This window comes from Marmota flaviventris, chromosome 17 (assembly GCF_047511675.1).
Source record: "Marmota flaviventris isolate mMarFla1 chromosome 17, mMarFla1.hap1, whole genome shotgun sequence".
NCBI lineage: Eukaryota > Metazoa > Chordata > Mammalia > Rodentia > Sciuridae > Marmota > Marmota flaviventris.
Genome location: NC_092514.1, coordinates 75928704 through 75954420, shown reverse-complemented (window position 1 = coordinate 75954420; position 25717 = coordinate 75928704). Strand labels below are relative to the sequence as shown.

The window sequence follows — 25717 nt, the reverse complement described above, 5'->3', positions numbered from 1 at the left end:
GGAAACAGTCCCACAGTTGGCATGTACCCCCTCCTGAATTCTGTAGGTCAGCTTATTGCCTAGGCTCTCAGCCAGGACTTTGCCCATCATTAGATCACACTTGCTAGGTGTTCCAGGTGCCAAGAGCTCTGAGCATGAGTGGAAAACACAATGACCCAAACATCAAAGGAGCACTGCAGAAAGGTCACCTTGACTATACTGTGTCTGGGACAACACTGGGGACAGTAAATACAAAGCACAAAAAATTGCACCAAAAAGGTCAGAAGCCCCAAAGACTCTTTGTCAGCTTCCCAATGTTTACGTAGAACAAGAACATTATGATTTACATTTAAACTATTATGTTTTTTAAAAATTAAAACCTAATCTTTTAAAAGCAAATCAATATAGATACTTGTGGACAAACAACGACAACCGCTGTGATTTCCCGTCCTTCCCAAGATAACCACTGGTAATAGGAGGCGATTTAGGACACAATTGTATTCCTTCAGATTTTTTCCTATGCATTTAGCCCGAAACCCCGCCCCACCCCTTAGAGCGTGCTGCATGTATTGTTTTACTTCAGTCTTCTCTTTCGGCTCAACCTGGACATTGTTCCATCAGTTCATAGAGGACCTACCCTTTTTCAAAACAAGAAGCAGTACGGAGGTGTCTACGCAAAAAGTCCAGATTCTTTAAAATCGGGTTTGTCCTTTTACATAAAGCATAGCAGAGTGCAGGGTTGGCAGCGTGCGTCTTTACCTAACGCCCCTCTAGGTGCGCTCAGGGAAAGCGCTGGGCCCCAGGCAGAGCTGACATTTGGGGACCGCCTGTCTCCCCCCAGCCTGTGACTGGGAATCCGTCCTTGCAGGAGAGAGGCGAGAGACTGCTAAGGTTCCTGTCACAAGAAGTGTCCCCAGCATCCCATGGACGGGATCCCTACTCCGCAGCCCCGAGAGCCCAGCAGCGCAGTGGTTGCCATGGTTACTGCGGGGCGCGCGAGTCCGGGGTCTTCAGGCGAGGAAAGCGCTTGGAGTAGGGGAAGAGGGAGGGTAGGGGAGGACAAAGGACTGGAGGTGAGAAGGGAGAGGGGCAGGGGCGGGCGGCCGACGCGGAGGGTCGGTAAAGCCCCGGGAGTGGGGAGAAGGGACAGAGTGGGAGGAAAGGAGCAAGAGAGCGAAGGGGGCGACGCGAGGCCACCCCGGCGTGAACTGCGGACGAGCGCGGTGGGCTGCTCCCTGGCCGGCGGCCCCCTTGGCCCCGCTTACCCTTCAGCCTGGTCGCCCGGCTCCGCCATCTCGTGTTGCTAGGCGACGCCGTCAACATCCGGCGGGGCCGGGACCGCGCGGGGGCGCGGGGGCCGAGCCCCGCGCAGGGCGGCGCGGCCATTGAGCTATCCGTGTGCACGTGGAGCACACCAAAAGTGTACATTAAAGCGTCAATCTGGTCTTCCACCGCCGCGTCCGAGCTTTGCGCCGCCCGGGCTCAGTTTCCGTAGCGTAACGGGCGTCCAGCTGGGCCTCTCTGATGTGCGGGGACCTAACGGCTGTGGGCCCCGAGGGTGGCAGGCTGGGTCGGGGCGCCAGGGGTTGGGGACTCCGCCTTTCCATCTCCCGCGTTGGGGGCTCGGGCGCCCTCTTCCCAGAGTCCTGAGAGGAACCCTTGGCCAAGCAAGGATGCCCAGCGCTTCCCGGAGGGTGTCCTTCCTTCCTACCCCCGAGTACGAAAAATAGAAAGGCAGAAGGCGCTGGGGGAGGCGAGCGCACACGGGGAGCGCCCGAGGGACCTCGCCTCTCCGCGAGGCGGCGGCGCTCCCTTAAAGGGCAGCGTCCCCGGGACGAGAGCCGGCGGCGAGGCTGGAAGTGCGCGGCCCGGCGAGGGCCAGACCCCGAGGCTGGGGGCGGCAGGAGGGCGGGGGACTGGGGGCGGAGACCCGGGGGCGGTCCGGGAGGGCCTGGGCGGAGGCCGGGGCGGGCCGGGGGCCGGGCCTCGCCACGCGTCCCCGCCCTACCGCGCCTCACTGGCGGCGGCAGCGACGGCGGCGGTGGCGGCTCCCGGAGCCGGCGCGAATCCGGCCCCCGCGGCGCGACCCGGGTGAGTATCGCGGCCAGGCCGGAGCCGCGAGGGCGGGGGCAGCTGGGCCCGCTCGGGACGCGGCGGCGCCGCTCGGCGGAGCTGGGGTGGGGCGCGCGGGGGGTGCGGGCCTGCAGCCGGGAGGGGCCGGGGGCCGGCCGCAGCCGGAGGCAAGCGGAGCGCGAGCGGGAGCGGGGTCCTTGCGGCAGGACCCGGGATCGCGCCAGACGCACCCCGGGGCCTCCCTCCAAGGCGAGTGGGGCTCCCTGGGCTGGCCGCGGGCCTAATTCCGGGCGACTCGGTCCCAGCGGTCTGGAGTCGTGGGCCCGGGAACTTGCGTTCTTTGTCTGGCTTGATCGGCAGTGCGTGCCAATGGGAACTCGCGGGGTGCCGGCGCTGGCGACACTGGCCCCGAGGTGCCCTCCACTCCAGGCCCGCGCTGTCTTAGCATTTCGGGCCTGTAGGTGGGTGGACTGGGCTGTTCAAGATCCACATGTCAGGGTACTCACTTCTTTTTGATCTGGGCTCTTCTGCCTATTCTTTCCTTAAACAAACAAACAAACAAAAAATAAAAAAAGAAAGAAAAAGAAAAAGAAAGAAAGAAAAATGAAAAAAAATTAATTTAGGATTGTTAAAAATAACCTAAGGAACCTTGCCAGAAGGTGGTGAATCTTGAAATCCTGTTATTCCCACACTCGGAAGTTGGTGTCATATGTTGGCCACATTCTAGTTCAGAGTCGTTCAGAAATAGGAGTAGGAAGGACACAGTGGAAGTTAGTCCCTCATTCCTTGTAGAGTTTGTTTTACTGCCTGGGTTAAGGCCCTTGGCCAGGTTGGGCTGACTGACCGGCTGTTACTAGATCCTAAGGATCTTCCTGCTTTGCATCCTGAAACCACCCTATGCCTTCTTCATCTGAAAGGAAAGGCACCGGTTGTCAGAGTGTGCTTCAGAGACCTGGAGGCTGGGGAATTCCATTCCAAATCTGCCACCAACTGATTAAAGAACTTAAAAAAAAAAAAAAAAATCTGTGTTAGTTTTAGAAATTCCTCATTAGAAACATTAACATTAAAAGATGTGAATATTAAACACTTTCAGGAACCATGAAAGCTTTTGCAGATAAAGCCTTGTCAAGGGGCGCAGTACCCTGAGTGTTAACTTCAGCGTTCTCCCGTGGCCGTCTGCATGGACGGCCCGTGTTGCCTGAGTGCAGTTATTGCATTTTTTGTAGCTCATTTTTTTTTTTTTTTTTTAGCATGTTCTATGTTCATAGTGAGCAGAGTCTCGGAATACAGCTAAGGAAAGTTCTTTTTAGTGGAATTGTTTAATCTGCTAGCAATTATTGTGGTCGTGTGGGTGGCTCCTGATTATTATACATGAATTCACTGAACCCACAAAATAAACCCATGGGCCAGGCTGTGGTTTGTCACCATTTTATGTAGGAACACTGAGCCTTGGAGAAGTAACTTCTCCATGTTTGTGGAGTGACCCCCGTACCTCAGTGCAGGATGTTCCAGCTCCAGAAAACCCAGAGCCCCCCCTCCTGCAGCTGGCCTCCCCGTCCACAGGCACACTTTGCCAAGTGATTCATAAAGATGCAGGGAAGCAAGGCACATGTCATGTCATTGCCAGCTGCTAGTCCCAGTTCACTTTAGTCCGCAAAGAGCCTTCCAGGGTTCGGTGTGAAGGCATTGGAGAAGATAGGTGTGGAGTTTGCAACCTGCCTACAATTGCGTTGGTCCCTCTGCCCCCAGTTTTGGGTGGCCAAGTGCAATGATTAAGAACATAGCCTCCAAAAATAGACTTCTGGGTTCAAATAACCCTGCCATCTGGCCCTCACTTAATTCTCCTGTCTCAGTTTCCCATCTGTACAATGGTAATAATACCACCTACTTCAAAGGCTTGCAAGGGTTATGGAGAGCACAGAGTGCCTGACATACAGTAGATGCCTGTTCCCATTTTAAATCATTATCAATGGCCGACATTTGGATTTTTCAGATTTAGCTGGACTGTAAAAACATTGTGGTTTTGTTTTTCTGACTTCTTGTCCGTGTGCTTCGTCAAGGGGAAAGCTGATTTGGGGCAGATGTGAGATTCAGCATTTAACTCTGTTTTCAGTCTTGTCTTTGTAACTTGGCTGGGTCTGTGTCCCACAGGCTCTTCTGGGCACCAGGTCGGACCAGGTTGCCTGGTAACACAAATCTCCTATAGAATTTTAGGCTGTCCCTTCCTGGTACCTGGTTTTATCCACAGGCCTGATTCTATTCTGGTAGGACTAGCTACTTATTTTCATATAATATTAAGGTGTGGGGGAGGAGAGCCCTTGAATGGGAAGGGTTTGAAGTGAGGGGGTTGGTGTCATTGTTTGTATTATGCCCATGTAGTCGATGAGGCCAGCGCACAAGAAAGAAAACACACGTTTGTACTCTTCTTCCCCAAACGCTGAGGGTCTCTCTCCCTCTTTTTGACTGCACTGGTGTTCTTAGTGCTATTTATCCCTGGGACACCTGGTCTAACATCTGTAATAAGTCGGCTGTTATGAGCCATCTGGTGAGATCTGCTCTGAGTGCATCCTTTTCTGTCTTGGGAACCTACATATTCATCCTCTAAGGATGAGAGAAATCAGGCCACAGGGGGACAGAGCCCCATCTCTGCTCAAGTAACTTCCACCAGACAGACAGTACAAGGAAAGAAACAGGAAGAACCCATATCCACTGTCTGGTCAGCGCAGCCTGTCCTTCTCTGCTGAGTCTTGGACTCTGACTGTATACAGGTGTTTATAGTCGGCGCACATAAAAAATGACCTGCGTGGACTTGCTAATAGAAATGTGGCAGTATTATTTCCACGGCCTTTCTGGATTGGCCCTTGGAGAAGGCTCGTCTGTGGGTGCCAGCTTGCATGCTTGGTTTATCATGGGCTGGTGTACCCACGCCGAAGGACCCGGGTCAGTGGTCTGATGGGATGTCACCACTCCCTAGTGTTCTGGAAGTGAGGGGACCGGGCAACCTGACAGATGTTGTGGGCCACTCTCACCTGTTCTCTGTGCGAGCAGTGTTGGCTGTGTTTGTGGTGTTGTCTGTGTGGTCTTCCCATTTCGGTTTTGCTTTGTGGTGTGTCCGCTGGTACCTTAGCAAAGACAGCGTGAGCCTTTAGGAGCGAGTGTCCTGGGTGCAGTGTGGATGTAGCCAACCCCGCCGGATTCATTGGTCTCCTGCCTGCATTTACACCCTTCTTACCTTTTGGTTGGGTCCTTCCTTGGCCCCAGCCCCTCCCTGGCCTGACGGCCTGGGCTCTTTGGGGGCATGGGATGCTTGTGTTTGCAGTCGAGGGGCACCAAGGCAGATGGTCTGTCCTGGAGGCCCGGCTTTGGGGTTTTCCAGGGAGTGGCAGTACTTGGCGTGACAGTTGGACGGTTGGAGGAGCACAGCTTCCCCAGCCTCCTTTGGTTGGCTGTCATGCCACCTCTCCAAAGTCCTTTCCCATGTGGCAAGTGGCTCCAGGAGCCTGTACCTGCACCCTAGTTCCTTCCCTCTGAGGACAGCCGCCACCTGCTCTCACTCCTCTCGGGGGCTTCTGAGGCTGCATCCTTTCCCATGTGAGCCCCGACGGTGGGCTGTGTGTGCACAAACAGGGTTCTCCTCTGCACTAACCCCTACCTGAACAGATGCCACCGAGAGGACAAGTTGTGTCCACTTCCAGGGGCTCACCGGAGTGATGGAACTGGAGGGGGCCCAGATTCCCAAATTGCGTTGCCCACGATCCGGGTGCCGACGTGGCTGCCTGCAGCACTGCTAGGGCCTTTCCCTTCAAGCTGTGTTCCCCGAAGACGGTGGTACGTGGGGGACGGACAGCCCTGGGCGGGGGCGCTGAGGCCAGTCCCAGGTGTGTTGGGCAGTTTTACAGAGGAAAACGACCCTCATCTGTGCGCGTCTGGCTGTTGGATAAGGCAGCGAGCGCCTCTTCCTGCTCTTTGTTACTTGGACTTGGAGGGCAAAGCAGATGAACTGGTTTTTGGGTACATGGCAGGTGACCTGAGCTCAGGGCATTTGGCTTTGGAGCGGTGTGACACTGACAAGGCCAGGGGAGCATTCAGCTGTGGGCTTCATCTCACGACTCTTTCCTGTGGGCTTCATCTCACGACTCGTTCCTGGTGCCCCTGGGAGCAGTGGCCACCCTGTGCAGGGGCGGCCAGCTCCATGCAGTGCCAGGACCGGATCTGTCCTGCCAACTGCCACATCCTGCAGCTGACCTGCTGGCCCAGAGGAGGGCGGGGCAGGTGGCGGGTTACGCCACGCTCCTACTGGACGCAGGCTGCCCTGATACTTGGTCTCCTTCACAGCTTCTGGAAGAGGCTTTGGTGCCTTTGCTCTTACCCAGCTTCCTGTTCTCACACCAGGACAGGACTCCAGGACTGTTGGCGGAGGAAGCTCACAGGGCAGCCCTGGCTGCAAGCACGCAGCCCTCTGACCCTTCAGGCTTCCCTGGAGAGGACCCCAGGGCCACGGCCCTCCTCATATTGCCTCAGGGGCAGCAGCCCTGCAGGGCTGTTAGATGGCCAGTGAGTGGGTGGGGGCCAGGTTTCCCCGCGAGTTAGAAAGCAGCCCTTCTTGGGGTCCTAGGTGTGCTGGGCAGAAGAATCGGCTCCCAAGACGTCTGTGTCCTGGTGCAGTAACCTGTGACTGTGAGGTTGTGGCAGATGAGGGTTAGGGTGGCAGATTGATTTAGGTTGCTGACCTGGAGGTGGGAGATGAGTCTGGTTTACCTGGGCAGAATCTCGGCATCTTCAAAAGTGGAAGAGGGAGGCCAGAGAGTCCCTGTCAGAGCGCTGAGATGTGAGAAAGACTCCAGCGGCCATTGCTGGCTTTAAAGGGGCTAAGACAAGGTAGCTTTGGGAGGCGGGGAGTGAGCAGCTGGCCCCCTTGGGCCTCCAGGAGGCTGCAGCCCTGACAGAATCTTGATTTTGGCCCAGGGAGAGCCATCCCAGACTTCTGACCTCAGGACTGTAGAATAGTACATGTTTTAAGCTGCTAGATTTGTGCTAATTTGTTACAGCAGCTGTTGGAAGCTAATACACTCAGAATGGATTGCTTTCTGAAGGAAGCCAGAGGCAGCCTCTTGTGTTCTTTCTTCATCCGTGTTTTGCTCATTTCTGGTTTTCTGGTGAAGACGTGTGATGCGGTTCCCTTTCCTAGGCAGGCATCACCCAGTCTCGGGCCATGCCTTTTGGATAAAAAATTGTCTTAACCCCCTGTAAGTACTGCTGGAGGAACCCTCCAGTACCACACAACCCACAGAAGTCTCAGTGGCCAGGTGGCTCCTATGGGACAAAGGGAACACAAGTGGGTACCAACAGGCCTGCTGCTGTCCCTGGCAGTGCAAGGGGCAGCCTGCACCCTTCCAGCCCTGCTCTGAGTCTCTTCCCTCGCCGTCCTCCTCCATCCCTGTCCCCACGTCCCACCTCCCTGGAACTTTTGCGGCTTCTTGCATCTCTCCCTGCAGGCTGCCCCTGCTCCAGCCACCTCTGCCTCTTGAGGCTGACTTCCGCTTCCTTCCTCCCCAGTGACTTTCCCCATTGAGCGGCGTGGCGGGATCCGTGGTCTTTGGGGGTGTTCTGAGTTTCAGAGTCGCAGGTTAATGGGAAGGAATGAGTCTGGAGGACGTTTTGTTTTCGGGCCTGAGTGTCTTTATTGTGGGGAGTCAGGTTGTTCTTTGCTTTCCAGTTACACAGAAGCCTGTTTTGCAGAAATCTGCCCTACCTCGTGGTCACGTGGTCAGCGCAGGATTGAGCATGGGTAACACGCTCAGTCCGATGCTGTAAGTAGCCTCACGTTTTTACCTTAGCTCCCTTTGAAGTCGTTGGTTGTCACTTTCTCCTGTGCACCCGAGCCAAGGCACAGTCTGGGTCTTGGTGTCACTCCATCTCTGTGTTCTTTGTGCCAGCTGCCAAGTTGGCATTGCCCTCCTCTGCACCAACCAAAACAAGGCTCTGGGAACCTCCCCGGGATGGCGTTCCAGCCGGAGCGCCACAGGAGGACTGGGGAGGTGTCTCGCAGGCTGGGCTTAGGATGGACAGCCGGCAGTATGGACGGAGATGTGACCGTGCAGAGAAACATGTATCTCACCAGCGGTTCGGGTTCCTCCCTGCTGGCACCCCTGTCCCTGCTCGCTGTCCGCCTCACTGCTCAGGATTGTAACGGTGGTCACAAGGGGCTCTGGGGGACTTGGCTGCTCTTTGGAGCCAGCTGACAGGCCCCTACTGGAGATTGGAAAGCCCGGGTCTGTTCAGGCCGTCTGGCGCACGGTGGGCTGGGGGCCCTGCTGCTGCGGCCTTGTGTGAGAGTAAGTTGCAGTCGGCTGGCCCGGAAGGGGCCCGGTGCTCCTCTTGACCCTCTGGTGCTGGGCCCTTTCTGAAGCTGGCTTCATTGCCTACCAGGAAGAGTCATCTTTGCTCCCTTTCATTCAAGGTCATGTGCAAGTGGAGACAGGACATTTGGAGGCTGTCATATCACACCACTCTGGCCCTGGCAGCCAGGCTCAGGGCCCAGGAGCGGCATGTGTGAGCCCTGGTCCTCTCGCCCACCTCCAGTGCCTGCCCAGTCCCTGACACCGTGCTCAGCTCCACCGCGTCTGCCTCTGTGGATGTCAGGGTCTCCTGCAGCCTCCCCTTCTTCCTCACCCAAAGCTGTGTCGGGGACAGTCCAGGCCTGCGAGGGCCCCTCAGCAGGGGGCAGCTGGGCTCTGGGCCAGGCAGCCTGACTTGGGCTCCAGGCGGGCCACTCAGCCGGAGCACGAGAGCCACGGTTCCCAAGAGGGGCTCCTGGCCGGGCGGGGGCCGGAGTCTCCAGAGAGCCGGGCGCTGTTCTCTGCCGCTGCGGCCCTCACTGTGAGGAAGGTACACCTGACTCTGCTGGTGACCTGCTCCTAGGGACAGGTATTCCTGCCAGACCCTGGTAATAAGACCAGCAGGATCTGCAGGGCCCCGGGAGGTGGGCACCACAGACTGGGGGTGGGGAGCTGGGGCCATGAGAGGGCTGTGCCCCCCGCAGGAAGGCCACTCCTTCATCCTGCAGAGCCTGTGCCCCAGAGGCAGTGCCCACTGGCCCTGAGACCCACAGGCACTGGGCCCCTGTGCTGGGGAGGCTTCTGCCACCCTGGAGCCACCTAGCACCCCACTCTTTCACCCGGTGGGCCAACAGCAGGTGTCAGTAGAGAGCCGGAACCAGAGGGTGGCTGACGTGTCATTGTTTGTGCAGTTGGAGAACTGAGCGCACAGGGTGCCGCGCCTGTGTGTGGTGTGTGGACCGTGCATGTGTGTGTGTGTGTGTGTGTGTGGTGTGGTGTGTGTGTGTGGACCATGCATGTGTGTGTGTGTGTGTGTGTAGACCGTGCATGTGTGTGTGTGTGTGTGTGTAGACTGTGCATGTGTGTGTTGTGTGTGTATGGACCGTGCATGTGTGTGGTGTGTGTATGTGTGTGTAGACCGTGCATGTGTGTGTTGTGTGTGTATGGACCGTGCATGTGTGTGTGTGTGTGTGTGTGGACCGTGTGTGCATGTGGTGTGTGTGTGTGTGTGTGTGGACCGTGCGTGTGTGTGGTGTGCACGTGTGTGCCGCATGCCGGGTGTGGGGCCTGTGTGCAGTGTGAGGCCCTGCGTGGGCTGTGGGCTGGGGCAGCCTCCCTCCTGAGCTCGCTGGCTCCGCGTGGCTGGCTGAGACTGGCCTGGTGGCCGCCGTTCGCCGGGCCCTTTTCCTCCCTCTCTTCCGACAGCGTGGGGTGAACTCATTTGTACTCCCAGCTGAGACCCTGATGGACCTCCACATGTGGCCACCACTGCCGTGGAGTGGCAGTCCCCCACCCCCAGCAAGGAGCCAGCCCAGTGCTTGGCCGACTGTCCCCAGGGCGCTCCTTGGCACAGGAGGTGTGAGCGTGGTCTGGGGGGAGGGACGCTCACTGTGGAGCGAGGGAGGGTGGCCAAGGAGCAGGGAGGGTGTGTTTGGACACGCCTGAGCTGGACGTGTGGTGAGCAGGCCTGGGTGGAGATGAGGAGCCCTGGTGCCAGGGCCCTGGGTAGACAGGCCTTGCGGCCCCGATGGCAGGAGCGTGTCATTGCGCAGAGGAGCACAGCAGGGTCGACCCCAGGAGGTTACCAGGTTGCCCCTGTCAGGGGAGGTGTTTGGACAGCGTGGGGGAGGCTCAGTCCTGGGCCCTTGGGAGGAAGCTGTGGCACGGGGGCCTGGAACTGCTGGGCGCTGGCTGGTGGGGTCTGCAGGGCCCATCCACGGGGCCGATTGCAGTGCATGGTGTGGGCTACCTGCTCAGCAACGTGGAGGGGCTGCCGTAGGATTGCTGGAGGGGTCCTGGGGGTTTCTGCAAGTGGGGTAGGGGTGGGGAGGAAGGTGGCTGGACCCCAGCGCTGCGCCCCGCCTGGGAACCCTGCCGTGGGGGCGGTTGCTCTCATCGGAGCGTGACAGGTCAGAGCCATGGAGCACGGGTGCAGCGTGGCAGAGGCTGAGGGTGCAGACCAACAGGTGGGTAAACCGGCAGGTCTCTGGTCTCAGCCCAGGGCCCTCTTTTAAAGATGTCCATAAGGGTCTATATAACCGACACCCAGGCTCTGTTGAGCTGTCGCATTTACCTGTTTTCATCAGACAGATAACCCGCGTAGACAATAAAAACAATATAGACACTTTCTAGGCATTTTCAGGTAAGTGCATACTTTGAATTAGGAAGTTTGAAATATTAAAGGCAGTTCATTGAAAATGGAAACCATTAGAAGAGCAGATAAAATATAGACCAATGTTTAATGGATCTTTGGCTTGGGAATGACCGTATATTGTATAGAAGTGATAAAAGTAATCACTAAAGAAAAGTTACCGTCAATTTGCAGAAAAATTGAGAACTTTTGTTCTTCAAAGTGGATAATACAATTAAAAGGAAACCATCAAGTTAGGAAACACACATATGCAGCAACTATGGCAGAGGATTATGGTCTTTCCTATATAAAGAGTTCCTACACAGCAATAAAAATTCCAGTATCCCAGGAGAAAAATTGGCAAAGCACGCCAGTAGACAGTTTACACGATGAACGCAAATGTCTAATAAATATGGGATAATATGCTCAAATAAACAAACAGATAACTGTTTTTCAGTTCTCAAATTGGCAAAGATTTAAATTCCTGGTAATTCTGATACCTGTTTGGAAATCTGTTGGTGACTATGTGTCAGGGCTCCAGTTTATCCTCCTGGGGAATTGGTCAGGAATTCCAGAAATTATCCTTTGGAAATAGTGAAGTTGCAGATGAAGATTTGCTGATGAAAATGTAGCTTTTTATTTAAATGGCAACTGTTTGGAATCCAAATGTCAATTGTGGTTGCTCAGGAGTGGTATGTTGGTGTGATGCACAAAGCTGTTAAGGGGCAGGATTAGCCTTTTGAGGTTTTTTTCTTTTTTCTTTTTTTTTTTTTTTTGGTACCGAGGATTGAACTCAGAGGCACTCAACCACTGAGCGACATCACAGCCCTTTTTTGTATTTTATTTAGAGACGGGGTCTGACTGAGTTGCTCCGTGCCTTGCTAAGTTGCTGAGGCTGGCTTTAAACTCGAGATCCTCCTGCCTCAGCCTCCTGAGCCACTGGGATCATAGGCGTGTGCTATTGTGTCTGCCTTCTGAGTTTTAATGTTAATAATGAGATCTTAGTTTCCTAGGGCTGCCGTAGCAAGGTAACCCAGGCCTGTTCTCCTAGTCCCAGAAGCCAGAAGTCAAGGTCAAGGCCGTGGCCACCTTCCCAGGGCTGTGGGGAACCTTCCTTTTCCAGGCCTCCCCGTGGCTTACAGACGCTGTCCTCACAGTCCCGGGGCCTTCTCTGCCTCCTCGTTCTCCCCCGTGGGTCTTAGAATGTCACTGTGCAAGGTTGCCAGGTGCAGTGGTTTAGGGTCACCACAGTGACCTTGTTTTAACCTGTCACCTCTGCAGTGCTCTCTCTGTAAGGTCACTTCTGAGGTCCTGGGGGCTAGCACTTCTAGAGTGAATTTTAGGAATTGCATTTTAACCCATGACACCTGGAAACATGTATTTGTCAGAAAGCAAGAACTGATGTGATTCAGAGCGGGGTTTTAATTTATTATGCGTTATTTTTAGACAGGCCCAGGTCATAGCAGACGATGCACCTGTGTTTCTGGCTCAGGTGATTTAAGGGACATGTGCTATTTGTACCTCTGAGTGTGTTTCATGCTCTTTTTTCAGTGCTGGGGACCCCAGGGCCTTGCCCGTGCCGGGCGAGCACTCTACCTCTGAGCTATGCCTCAAACCCCAAAAAGGTCTTTAAAGTTTAAAGTTCTCGGGTTTTCCTCTCCTTGTTTGCTGGCAAGCAGGGGTTGGGAAGCGGCTTTATCTAAGTGAAAGAGCATGTACGTTTAGAAATAGGTAAGAATTGTCTTACAAGGATGAACGTTCCTGGCTAATGCTCAACAGACCACCCTGGTTTGTCCACAGGCCCCAGCGCTGTTCCGGAACCATCTGGGAGGGTGTCCTTGCACCAGGTGTCCGGGAGGGGTGAGGATGGAGGGCTCCGAGTGGGTTTCCGCACTGAGCAGCTGCAGGAGTGGGAGCCTGCGGCCTGCACTGAACCTGGCTTGGGAGACGCCTTCCAGCACCTTCTTCTGATTATCCTCCCTGGGGCAGCTCGTCCTCACTTGAGCGCGGGTTTGATTTGGGGAAGCAGCTGAATGAGAGCAGTTTGCCGCGGGGCCTGTGAGTGTGCCACCGCAGGGCAGAGGACCCCAGGGGCTGCACCCCGCCTCAGCGGGGCGTGTCACCAGAAAAGTCACTACTATCTACGCAGCTTGTGTTCTGTGTCTACTGGGCGTGGCCGGCCTGAGAAAGGGGACCCTTTTTTTTTTTTTACTGGTTGTTCAAAACATCACAAAGCTCATGACATATCATCTTTCATGCATTTGACTTGTATTTGGGCTAAAGGGGACCCTTTTGTCGGTGGCTTTTGAGACCCTGGAATTCTTTTTTCCTCCCCTTTTTGTAGGTGCGCCGTGTGTTCCTGTCACGTACTGTGACACGCACACAGTGTGATGACGTCCTTCCCTCCCTCCCTCCCTCCCGGCCCTCTCCTCCACTCACTGACCCCGATTTCATGAGTCCGCCTCCGTCTCCCTTTTCCTTTCCCTCCCTGACTTCCGCGGAGGAGAGAAGACCCAAGGCCTGACTGAACTTGGCTTATGTGGGTGACCATGACGTCAGCTCCCTCCATTCTCCTTCAGATGACGGAGGAACGTCCTTCTTCTTTATGGCCGACTGAGCTCCACCGGGAGGGTGCGCGGTGCTGGACCCATGGATCCACCCACGGCACCGAGGCCGTTCCGGAGTCAGACCGCTGCGGATTGTGCGGCTGCCACGTGGGTGTGCGGACTTTGTCCCCAGGGCGAACACGCAGGATGGGACAGGGGGCCCTGAGCTGGCTGCGGGCCAACTGAGCTTGTGACTCTGAGGGACTCCTGAATTCTGAGGCTACTCTGGGCAGCAGAGGCCCTGTTAGAACGAGGAGCGTCCTCCGACGGTGACTGGGAAATAGGACGCGGTTTCTAGTGTGAGTTTTTAAAAAGGTCCGTGAGTTGGTCGCCGTTGGTCAGAGTGTGCGACGACGTGTTTAGACACCGAGGACCCGAGGGGGTGAGGGAGGTCCCTCGGCCAGGAGTGGCCGGAGGGCTTCCTGGAGACCGGCTGGGAAGTGCGGGTCATCAGAACTCTGGGCCTGAGGGTTTGTAATGGTCCTGTCACCGGCACACCTCAGCTTTATCGTCCGGGCCACTCTGCAGGACGGAGTCGGTGGTCAGGCAGAGACCCCTGGTCTGGCCGGCTGGAAGGCTTTCCCCCGGCCCTTTGCAGAGCGAGTTTGCTGGCCGCTCTGCTGAGGGAGGACTTGGTTCTGCCGGCCACACTGGGGAAGGGAGAGGGCTGGGAAGGGCTGGGCCAGGGGAACCAAGCGGATGGGAACCCTAGACGGACCCCTATCCCAGATCTGAGAGGAGATGTCCGTGGCTCAGGGCTGGGAGGTGAGGTCCTGGGCTGGGTCCTGACCCCCAGGACTGGTGACGTTCAAAGGTGACGCTGGTGTTGGGAACTCTGGCAACGGTGAAGCCAAAGTGGTGGACCTTTTGGTGGGTGCAGGATGGGGAGGGCAGCCCAGGGCCGCCGGAGATTGCTAGAATAGTGTGTTTGAGGAGTCAGTGGCCGGGCAGGCGCCTGGAGACTGGAAATATGTGAACGGGACCCGGGGAGGCTGGAGGTCCCGGGAGGTGGCTCTGTCCACTGTGCCTGCCCAGCCTCCCACGGGGCCTCCTGCTGAGCCAGGGGAACCCTGCCCCCACCCTCGCCCCAGCGTGTATCCAGTTGCTGGAGGTGAAGACTTGGTTTAGGGAACGGCCTCAGGCAGCTCCAGAGTTTGGGAGAAATGTGGAAGATGCAGAGCTCCCATCCATCATAATGTCTAAACTTATTCTTATTATGCCAGCTACACGTGAGAGTGCCGTTCCAGCTGTGCCCAAGCACCTTCTCTGAGCTCATTCACCTGAACCATCACGGCCGTCTCCAGAACTTCCCTGCCCTCCCCAAACTGAAGCTTCATGCCCGCCAAACACCCTGCCGCTTCCGCCCCTCGCAGCCCTCGGCCACCCTGCTGGGCTTTCTGTGTCTGCGATGACGTGGGGACCTCCTGTGAGTGGGATCCCAGCAGTCGCCTCTGTCTGGCCTTTGGCCGTGTGCCACATGTCGTGAATGACGGACCACCGTATGTGGGGGTCCATGCGATCCTGTTGCCCGTAAGGTGTGGCTGGCCCGGCTGTGTGCACTCCACCATGTTCAGACAAGGGCGGAATTGCCCGATGGCACACTTCCCAGAATGTGTCCCAGTGGTTAAGTGACCCGTGGGCTCTTCCACTCAGCACCACGTCCTCGAGTTCGTCTGTCCTGTGGCAAGTGCCAAAACTTCCTTCCTTTTCAAGGCTGAATGACGTTCCGTTGCACCACATCTGCTCATCTGCTCCCAGCTGGTAGTCTTATCATATTGCATCCGGTCTTTTCTTTGAGAGAGGAGGTTGAAGCCCCTCTGGGTCGTTCCCACCCCCGCCGCTCCCCCTGTGCGCTCCCCTGAAGCTGGTTGCACCTGCCACCTGAGCTGTCAGTGCTGGACACCCACAGCCCATGGCCATCATGCAGCACAGCTGCTCCCTGTCCCTTCTGCGCAGCGGCGTGCCTGTGGTCCTCTGTGCTGGGCTTGGCGTGCACGCCTGGGCACCATCGTGGGAACCTCTGGTTGGTTCTCGTAGCTGCTGTCGGACTTGGGCTGGTCCTGCAGCCGCAGCGTCCTCGCGGGCATCTCCTAGTGCCAGGTGTGAGGGTTGCTTCACGGAAACTCGCCACACGTCTGTTCTTGGCTCACATCACGTAGGCCAGCTTCTCAGCTGTTGGTCTCGCTACACTCCCCGAAAATCCCTTGGTGGGCTGAGGATATCCGAAGTGGAGATGCACAAATTCCCGGGGCCCGAAGAATGTCCTGATGCAGCTACGTGGCCTGCTGGAGCGTTCTGGTTTCCAGTGGCCGACTCTGAGCTGCGGCTGCCGTTGCCCAGTGTCACAAGAGTGTTGTTTGTGCCGGACATCCCTTGCCTGGGAGAGACCCAAATTCGAAATTTGAAGAACCGTTTCTGCTGGAAGCATCATCAGCTTTTCAACAGGATAAAGTCAAACTGTGGTGAGCCGGGCCTGTGCGCTTATGCCCCAGGTTGCCAAAGCCACAGGGGCGTCCGGAGAGCAGACACTCCCTGCCCAGCGCCCGGCCTCCCCGTGCTGTGGACAGGGCATTTTCTTTCTCTCTTGTGCTGGCCAAGGCCCACTGAATGGACTTCAGGGTCCCCTACGCATACGGCTGGACACACTTTGGAAACCATCAGGTCACTTCCTGGAGGTCTCAGCAGAGCCAGATCTGCAGCCCAGATGGCCACCCGGGTCGGTGCAGGCCAGAGCCCGTGCCAGCACCTCCTGCCCACACCCTCCCTGACTGGGGTGTCCCCTGGCTGCCCTTGCCTTCCGCCAGGCTGTTGGGTGCTGGGTTTTGTCTGAAATCTGTTTCCATGTGTGTCGGCTCTCTGGTTTTCCCCTGTGACTCGCCCATTTTCTCTATTTCTGCTCTTTCATGAGGACTTTGGAGTTCTTTATACCTACCTACCTTCCTTCCTTCCTTCCTTCTTTCCTTCCGGATTGAACTCAGGGGCGCTCCACCACTGAGCCTCATCCCAGCCCTGTTTTGTACTTTGTTTAGAGACGGGGTCTCCCTGAGTTGCCTAGCACCTGGCCTTCGCTGAGGCTGGCTTTGGACTTGGGATCCTGCTCGGCCTCCCGAGCGGCTGGGGTTACAGACGTGCATTGCGCCCGACCTGCTGTTCTTTGTATTTTCTAGACAGTGGTCTTCTTGTTTCTAGTTTACTTTTTAATAAATGAATTGTATGAAAACTCTGTTCCTTCAATATTTGTGAGGTCCCGTGCAGGAGGATGCCAGGGAACACTTGAGGTGGGGGTGGGGGCTCTGGGAGGGTGGGCTGGAGTTGGGGTGCAAAGTAGGGAAGGGGAATCGGTGCTGACCCGGGCAAGCAGGAATCCTCGGTCTTGGTGAGGTCACTGCTTGGGTCAGAATTCCTTCAGCCCAGTGGTTCCCTGTGGGGGGATTTGACTCCCCATTCCTGGGGACAGTTGGCAATGTCTGGAGACGCTTTTGGTGGTTGTCCTGGGAAGGTCCAGGGATGCTGCTCGGCACCTGCAATACACAGGATGGCCCTCAGGACAAAGGATGACCCCTCTGAGGGGGAGACCCCAGCCTCCTTGTGCATCGTCTGGTGGCAGCAGACCCCCTCCCATGATCAGCCAGCATCGTGGGAGCCTGTGGCGTGAGGCAGGATGCAGCCCCAGCCCAGGGACGCCCACTGTGTCCACAGCCTTGACCGCCAGCACCTCCTCTCTTCCTCCCCAGGCAGGTCTTGGCGAGCCCCACCTGGGCCACAGCTCGCGGAGGATGGAAACACGTGCCCAGCGATGTCTCTGGGCCGCCTCCTTCGCCGGGCCTCCTCCAAAGCCTCGGACTTCCTGACCCTCACCCCTGGTGGCAGTGGCGGGTCCCCCTCGGTCCTGGATGGAGAGATCATCTACTCCAAGAACAATGTCTGTGTGCACCCCCCCGAGGGCCTACAGGGGCTGGGGGAGCATCACCCAGGTGAGCCGGTGGGGGAGCCTGGGGCCAGGGGTGGAGACCCTGGGGAGCCATGGGTGCTTGGGCTCTGCCTGGGCTCCCCCAAAAGGGGACTAGAGACCACTGGCTCTGTGGGTGGAGGCAAGACCCTCTGGGTTGGAACTCCAGGTGACCTGCCAACATTCTGGGGCATTCTCATGGTCCCTGGGGCGGGAAACTCTTTCCTGTGGTGACAGGGACTTTGTCATCTTTTGCAGAGCCACAGAGAAAGAGACTGTTTGGTTTCTTGTTCTGCAGGGCAGGGCTAGGTTCTGAGCCAGGGCCCTGAAGGGCGAGGGCCACAGCTCATGAGAAAGGACGAGAGCGTCCGTTGCCTTCCCCAGCATGGGTAGCCACCCCCCGAAGGGAGTCTGGGGGCATTAGGTCCAGCTCTTGGGCAGGCCAGGGGAGTCCTGCAGCCTGCAGCCCCTGGGAAGGAACAGAGTACGTGCAGTGACAGGGGAGGCCTCGTGGTCCTTTGCCGTTCATGCAGGTGACTCGCAACAAGGGAGCGTGAGGCCATTTCTCTGTTGCTTTACGATCTGCACAATGGCCTCACTCGAGTGGCTGGAGCCAGAGTGGGCCTCCAGTGGAGGCCACCACAGGTGCTCAGGGCAGGAGTTCCCCATGGAGCCGGGCTGCTCTGTGCCACTCGGTGCCGTGTTGAACTGGGCCCTCTCGGGCTCCCCAGGCTGCCGAGAGCAGGCCCCAGGCCCTGGCATCCTGCAGCCATGCGGGGGGGTGGTCCTTTCTTCCCCAGGGGCCCCCTGGCATTTTCAGGGCCTGGGGTAAAGGTGCAGACCGAGATCCCAGACGGTGGGATCCGAGCACATCCACCCTGGGTGGATACACCGTTGTTAAAGGGTTGCTAGTGAAGCGAGGGTGCCCCTGCCTGGCCCTGTCCGTGGTGCCGTGGCAGTGTGAGTGGAACTGTGGCTTCTCCAGCCCACACCCCCTGCTCTTCCAACCCTGCTTCCCAGGGCGCCGGCACCACTGTGTGGGCCAGGACTTCACGGTCTTGGGCTCCTGGAGGATGATCCAGAGGGTGTAGCACAGCCCCTGGCCAGAGCCTGGCCCCCCGGGGAGGGTGGGCATGGGGGTTCCAGGTCTGTCCTGCTCTGGGCCTATTCAGAGCTGCAGTGCCCTGTGGTACTCCTATCATGACGCTGTGGGGAGAGGTCAGGGATGGGCAGAGGACTTCAGGCCCTCACTCGGTCCTGGAGCAGAGGTGTATGGTCAGGGGGTGCAGAAATACCCAGCCTCACCCTCACGTCACCCTGGGTGTACCTAGCTGAAGTCCCCAGGTGCCCCGCCTCTCCTGGATATGGGAGTGGGGCCAAGGGATCATGGCTGACGGCAGAGCCGCAGAGTGTGCTCCGGGTGCCGCTCCTGCCAGGGGCCTTTTCGGCACAGAGGCCAGGGGCCTGGGCCGGGTGCCCTGTGCCTAGGAACTGGGATACCCGGAGCAGCTTGGTGCTGCATCAGGAGGTGCCACCTGCCCCCAGCCAAGCTCCTGGACACTCAGCGTGGCCTTGGGGAAGCTGCTCTTCCCTCCCTGGGGTCACAGGCCCCTCTTCCAACTACTACGTTTAAAAAAAGAAACAGTAGACCACGGTGGTCGGACGAGGCCGGGCAGCGCCCAGCTTGGGTTTATTCTTGTTGTGAAGTGGAAGTCGAGTCTCCTGCCCTCGTCCCTCCCCAGAGTGCCGTACAGCCGGGACACGGGACCCCCGAGGCCACTGGGCTTCTCCTGGCCTGCCTGGGCCTGCCCACAGGAGGAGGCCGAGGCCCGACAGGCCCAGGGCAGTCAGATAACCACCTAGGAGTAAGGCGTGGGCTCGGACCTGAGTGGAACAGCTAGGGCCGCCTGCTGCCCAGGCCAGTCCCTGGGTCTGCTGGACCCGGGGGTTCGGCTCACATCCCGTCCACTTCCAGAGCCCGACTGTCCGCAGCACCGAGTGTGCCCGTGGGATGGCGCCCTCGGCCCGGCCGCCCGTGCAGCCCTAACCTGCCCAACCTGCGACTCCCCACAGGGTATCTGTGCCTGTGCATGGAGAAGGATGAGCTGCTGGGGGCCACCCTCATCCTGGCGTGGGTCCCCAATTCTCGCATCCAGAGGCAGGACGAAGAGGCCCTGCGCTACATCACCCCGGAGAGCTCCCCTGTGCGCAAGGTACCCCGCCACCGACGCCGGCGCATCCCGAGCTCGGGGGCCCCCCACCAACCCTCCCCCACGGAGCCAAGGCCCTCACTGATGCCCAAAGATGAGGACATCCTGGTGGTGGCCCAGAGCATCCAGGAGGCAGTGCACATCAGCGCTTCGCCTGAGGATGGGGAGAAGCTGGCCCTGGACGCAGGGGCAGATGGGCCACTCCCCGCCTCGCAGGCTGCCCACAGGGACTCTGGAGTCTTGTCCACGGTTGGCTCACAGGATGGGGCTGAAGAGGGCAGGGAGCCACGGCCTGAGGCCGGCGAGGAGGAGGGCTCCTGGGAGCTGTCAGCGGATGGAGTGAGCAGGGACAGCTCCTTTGACTCCGACTCCGACGCCTTCTCTTCGCCCTTCTGCCTCTCGCCCATCAGCGCTGCCCTCACAGAGGGCAGCAGCTCTGCGCTCATGGACAGCGAAGGCAGGTGAGTTTCCTGTCTGTCCCAGGCCGAGTGGTGCCTAAGTCCCCATGGTGCTGGCTGAGCTCCGTCCCAGGCCGAGCAGTGCACAGGTCCCCACGGGCTGGCTGAGCTCTGGCCTAGGCCGAGTGGTGCCTAAGTCCCCACAGTGCTGGCTGAGCGCCGTCCCAGGCCGAGCAGTGCACAAGTCCCCAGGAGGCTGGCTGAGTTCAATCCCAGGCCGAGCAGTGCACAAGTCCCCACAGTATTGGCTGAGCTCCGTCCCAGGCGAGCAGTGCACAAGTCCCCACTGTATTGGCTGAGCTCCATCCCAGGCGAGCAGTGCACAAGTCCCCACAGTATTGGCTGAGCTCCGTCCCAGGCGAGCAGTGCACAAGTCCCCAGGAGGCTGGTTGAGCTCCATCCCAGGCCAAGCGGTGCCTAAGTCCCCACTGTATTGGCTGAGCTCCGTCCCAGGCCGAGCAGTGCACAAGTCCCCACGGTGCAGGCTGAGCTCCGTCCCAGGCCGAGCAGTGCACAGACCGAGCAGTGCACAAGTCCCCACAATGCTGGCTGAGCGCCGTCCCAGGCTGAGTAGTGCACAAGTCCCCACTGTATTGGCTGAGCTCTGTCCCAGGCCGAGCAGTGCACAAGTCCCCACGGTGCAGGCTGAGCTCCGTCCCAGGCCGAGCAGTGCACAAGTCCCCATGGTGCAGGCTGAGCTCCGTCCCAGGCTGAGTAGTGCACAAGTCCCCACTGTATTGGCTGAGCTCCGTCCCAGGCCGAGCAGTGCACAAGTCCCCACGGTGCAGGCTGAGCTCCGTCCCAGGCCTAGCAGTGCACAAGTCCCCATGGTGCAGGCTGAGCTCCGTCCCAGGCTGAGTAGTGCACAAGTCCCCACTGTATTGGCTGAGCTCCGTCCCAGGCCGAGCAGTGCACAAGTCCCCACGGTGCTGGCTGAGCTCCGTCCCAGGCCGAGCAGTGCACAAGTCCCCACGGTGCTGGCTGAGCTCCATCCCAGGCCGAGCAGTGCACAAGTCCCCACGGTGCAGGCTGAGCTCCGTCCCAGGCTGAGCAGTGCACAAGTCCCCACGGTGCAGGCTGAGCTCCGTCCCAGGCCGAGCAGTGCACAGACCGAGCAGTGCACAAGTCCCCACGAGGCTGGCTGAGCGCCACAGCCTACCCGCCCGTCTGCAGGCCTTGGGGTTGTTGCAGGTGCCCTTCCCCAAGGAGAGGGCACAGGCCTGGGGACCCGTCACTTGCTGCCTGGCCATTTGTGAAGGATGTGCAGTGGGTCCTGCCAAGTCTGACTGGCCCCTGACCAAGCCAGTCCCCCAGGAGTCCTGGGCCTTTCTGTTCTTGTCACAGGAGGGGCAGGCGAGTGCTGGTTCTCTCTCAGTCCCCAGGCAAGTGTCCGAGAGGCTCTTGTGGCGTCATGTGGCTCACAGCGCTGGCCTGAGGCCAGTTTGGCTGCATTGCTTGGTCCCCAGCCAGGCTCTGCGCTCAGCTCTGCTGCTCTCCAGGCATGTGACCTGGCCAGCTGGGACTCCTCGCCTCTGCCAGCCGTGGAGGCCAGGAGGCAGCCCCAGGGGGCATGTGGAGGCTCCAGTCTCACTCCAGAGCCGCTGTGTACAGGAGAGCTGGATGCCTGGGTTCAGGGTCAGGGGGACTTGCTGGCCCAGGCTGCACCTGCAGGACTGGGAAGGGCAGGAGCTGGACCTTACCCTGCAGTGGGCTCCTAGGCCTTGAAGCCCAGGAGTCCTGATGGGGGAGGGTTGCCCAGCATCTGCAGGGCCTCAAGGTGGCCCACCCCAGGCTCACCCAGTGTGGCCGCACCAGCCAGAGCACCTGGAGGAGAGCCAGGGTGGGCAGGGCAGGTCCCACCCCCTCCTGTGCTCTGGATGTGTCCTTGCGCTCATGGCACAGGGACATGATGGTGGTGATAGCAGCTGGTGGTGGGAGCTGACGTCGGCCTGTCAGCACGTCATCCATCACTCAGCTCGCGCCCCCCGCCAGGCGGCCTCCGGACATCAGGCCGAGCGTTGCCGGGCACCGGGCTCCGTGTGCTGCGGATCGTAGCACACACCTAGTTGAAAGCACGCATTTTTATGCTTTCAACTATGCCCCGCTCAGTGAGGTCACCAGGCTCTGTGGGGTGTCCCAATATTATCCCCGTTGTGTGTGGTGGGGAGGGAACCTCGAGGGTCAGGGACTTGCTGGAGGGCTCTGGCCATTACATAAGCCACAGGTTTGAGCCCAGCTAGGTCTTCACCAGGGATGGACCCACGGGAGCCAGGGAGAAAAGGGACTTGGAACCTTTGTGGGCTCAGCAGGAAGTCAACTCAGATGGAGACCCTCCTGGTTTTATCCCCTCTTCAGAGTCCACTGACGATGTCTGTCTCAGGTACTTGAGAGCACAGATGAAAGGTACCACTTGGCCATAAGAAGGACTGTGTCCCCACTGAGGTCTGTTGAGTCCTGTGGTGTCCTGGGCTGGGGACCAGCTGGGCATAAACCTCTAGCCTAGCTGGATCCACTGCCAGGCCAATCAGAGCACCCCCTGGTGGTGCCACACTGGCAGTGCAGCGCAGTGTCTGGATTTCCTGCACCCCAGGGCTCAGGCCGAGTGAAAGGTTCCTCACCTGCTTTATCCCTCACTGTGCCCCACAGGGGTGGCAGGCTGGTCCGCGGTCTCAGGGCTGAGGCTGTAATTCTGAGCTGTCTGTCTGTCTGCTGTCTGTCCAGCAGCCTCACCTTGCTAGGAGTGCACGTTTGGGAATTAGGAAGTTGTGTGCAGGGTGTCTGGCACCTGGTTGGCCTGAACCTGAGAAGGTTCCTTCTCTTCCCTCTCGGTTTACCTGTTGTAAGGTGATCACGGCCATATCCATCTTAGGGGGTTTTGTGAGAAAGCACCCCCGGCTCCCCTTTCCATCCTCTGCAGCGTGGTTCTCAGGGGTCACCCAGGGGCTTCCACACAGACCCAATGCCCAGGCATCTCCAGGTGCCTCCAGAGCAGCGATGCTCACTGGGGCTGCTTCTGTCCCCAGGGGACGCGTGACCACATCAGATGCTTTCTTACAGCCGAGGATGGGGGATGTTGGCACCCAGTGGGTGGAGGGGGCTGCCGCAGGCTCACTCTGGGTGCTTAGCTGCCTCCCTCCCAGCCATACCCAGCACCCCTTCCAGCCATACCCAGCACCCCAGACCTTGTCATGGGTCCCCTTTACCCAGGCTTCCACCTCCTCCCCTCTCCTGACCCCAACCTATGCATAAAAATCAGCTGGCTCCAAGAAAGCTTTTGCCTCTGGATTTTGGGGGGACCACCATCCCTCCAAAGGGGCTGAGGAGAGCCCTCTTGGGCCAGAGCCTGTCGGGAGGTCAGTGGTTCACTAGGAACTTGGGCATGTCTGCTCTAAGCCTCGCTTTACCTGCTGTTGTACAATTTTGTGCGTTTGACACTCAGTTGCCTCCTAAGTCCGAAATGTGGCCCAGAACCCCTTCTTGCAAGGTCAGTGAGTGTGAAGGTCAAGTGCTAGGCTGGGGTATGTGGTCAGCAAGCCTGGCCTAGGAACCGGAGCCTGGTGCTGGGGAGTGGTCACGTCCTCCCCTCCCCTGCTCATCGCGAAGGTGACGGGAGCACTTCTTGGCCTCTGGGCTGCAGTCTCAGTGTGCTTGTCCCTTGGGCTTCTCCACCTGAGCCCCTGACAGGTGCGCTTTCCCCTCATCCTGTACGGTGCAGTTTGGCTGAGGCTCACTGGACACCATGTGTTAGTCCATTTTCTTATGACAGCAAAGTACCCGAGGCTGGATATTTATAAAGAGGTTCGTTCAGCCACCAGTTTTGGAGGCTGAAAGTCCCCATCAAATTGTCCTCTGGTGAGGGCCCCCTGGGCTGCGGCCCATCATGGCAGAGGGCATTGTAGGGGGAGTGTGTGCAGGACAGCGAGGTCACAGAGCAAAACGGAAAGTCAGGGTGCGGAGAGGGGCCAGGCACGCTCTTTTACAATAACCCTCTTGAGAGAAATAACCAGAGTCCTCAGAGCCCATTCCTTTGAGGCACACCCCCAATGACCTGACCACCTTCCATCAGGCCCCAGCTCTTAAAGGTCCCCCCACCTCAACACCACCCCACGGGGGACCAGGCTTCCAGCACAGGAGCTCCTGGGGGACACTCCAGCCTTATCCAAGCCACAGCATGGTTAAGGGCAGCTCTGGAGTCCAGCCCAGGCCCCACCCTGCCTCCCATCGGGGCTGGTGTGGAACGAGCCTGCCTTGAGTCAGAAGTCCCACGTGGCCCAACCCCAACCCTGTTCTGCGTGACAGGCTGCAAAACAATAAATAAAGCAGCAGATGTGGGTCCGGAGAAGGGCGGGCCCTGGAGTCGGCCTTTCCCTGCCCCTCTGCAGCTTGTGTCCAGTGTGCTCTCCTGGTCCCCGGGAAGCAAAGATGGTGCTCCTTGCCCCTTCTCCATCCCCTGCGGCTCCTGGCACATGATGGTACAGTAGGAAGTCCTCCTTGAATGGTCCCTGGTGCCAGACATCCCCCCTTGGGCTGCACATGAGCGTCCTGGGGCAGCCTTTCCAAGTCCTGCTGCCCAGGCCACACCCAGACCAGTAAAGCCAGCCTCGCTGGGGGGCGGGGTTACATCCCCATGGACTCTGAGCTCCCCAAGGGTTTCTGAGTGCCACTGTGAGAGGGCCCAAAGGGAGAGGCGGGTCTTGGTGTGCCCAGCAGGGAGGGTCAGGGCTGAGATCAGCGGGCCGGATGCCCAGCAGGGGGCGTGGCTCTGAGGCCTTGCCTTGCAGCACAGCTGCTCCACGGTCCAGGTTCCTCCAGACCTGGGAACGGAGCGCCCCAGGAGGGCAGGGCAGGTAGGCTGGCTCACGGGACCCCTCTAGTGGTAAAACTGAAGAACTACACATACAGGCTGAGTAGCTGGCTGGGGTGGGCCCAGAGGAACAGCTCTGGGGATCCCAGAGTCCCGCAAACATTTTATTACTTAGTAGGTAGCTCACAGAAGGTCTGAGTGTCTCCTGGGCTCTCCATATCTGTGGGCTACCTTGAGTACGGCTGGTGGGGGTCTGGTTCCCAGAAGGCAGGGCCTCCCACCCAGCCATGGTCTTCTTCCACCCCCCGCCCAGTGACACCTGGAAGTCCGTGACCATGCCAGCCTTCAAGGCGTGCCTGGAGAAGGGTCACCTCCATTCCTTGCATGGACCCCCGCCCCCCTGAGATGCTGCGCTTTCACCAGCAGGATCAGATCTGGCTCTGTCCCCACCTTCCAAAGTGATCTGGGCTGATGGGGAGGGGGACACCCTGTCTTTCATTTTGCCCTGAGAGGGACCCGCTCCAGGCTCAAGACCCAGCTGGGTGAGGGTGCGATGAGGCAGGCCCCGGCGTGGCCTGGTCGTTGGGCCCGGCCTTGGGGATGTGCTGGGTGCTCTGGAAGCGTGATTGATGTGTGGCCCCCCTCCCTGAGTCCAAACGTCTCTTCTGGGACTCGTCTTAGGGAATAGCCCAAATTACAGAAAGGCACTCTTCACAGGAGGGAGAGAGGAAAGAACCGAGATGCCCACCGCAGAGGAGGAGGCAGACCAACTATCTCCTTCTACCCGAGGCAGGAGTTTTGGCTGCCGCGCCCTCTGTGGCTGAGACCAAGCGGTCCTGGGCTGCCCAGTAGCACAGTGGCCACCACCAGCTTCACACGGCTCATGAACCCTGGAATGTGAAACTGCAGCTGGAGCGGCCTGATTTTAATTTTGCAAGATATCGATTAAT

General features: G+C 58.5%; 2 protein-coding genes across 5 annotated transcripts in view; one reads left to right on the top strand and one right to left on the bottom strand.

Moving 5' to 3' along the window:
- The window catches only part of Ccdc40 (coiled-coil domain 40 molecular ruler complex subunit), a 35896-nt gene extending 34531 nt beyond the window's left edge, over positions 1 to 1365 (bottom strand). The window contains exons 1-2 of the mRNA XM_071603870.1: positions 1245 to 1365; positions 28 to 128 (exon numbers count right to left, since the gene is read on the bottom strand). Coding sequence (XP_071459971.1) covers positions 28 to 128; positions 1245 to 1365 — 222 coding nt within the window. The remainder of the gene's footprint in view (positions 1 to 27; positions 129 to 1244) is intronic.
- Positions 1366 to 1997: 632 nt separating this feature from the next.
- The window catches only part of Tbc1d16 (TBC1 domain family member 16), a 72084-nt gene continuing 48364 nt past the window's right edge, over positions 1998 to 25717 (top strand). For 3 of the 4 annotated variants that reach the window (XM_027955566.2, XM_071603909.1, XM_071603908.1), the window contains exons 1-3: positions 1998 to 2070; positions 17081 to 17320; positions 19369 to 19966. In XM_027955566.2, coding sequence (XP_027811367.2) covers positions 17143 to 17320; positions 19369 to 19966 — 776 coding nt within the window. In that variant the 5' untranslated portion in view covers positions 1998 to 2070; positions 17081 to 17142. Of the gene's footprint in view, positions 2071 to 17080; positions 17321 to 19368; positions 19967 to 25717 lie in introns of those variants that run through there. The other variant, XM_071603910.1, reaches the window with a different exon arrangement.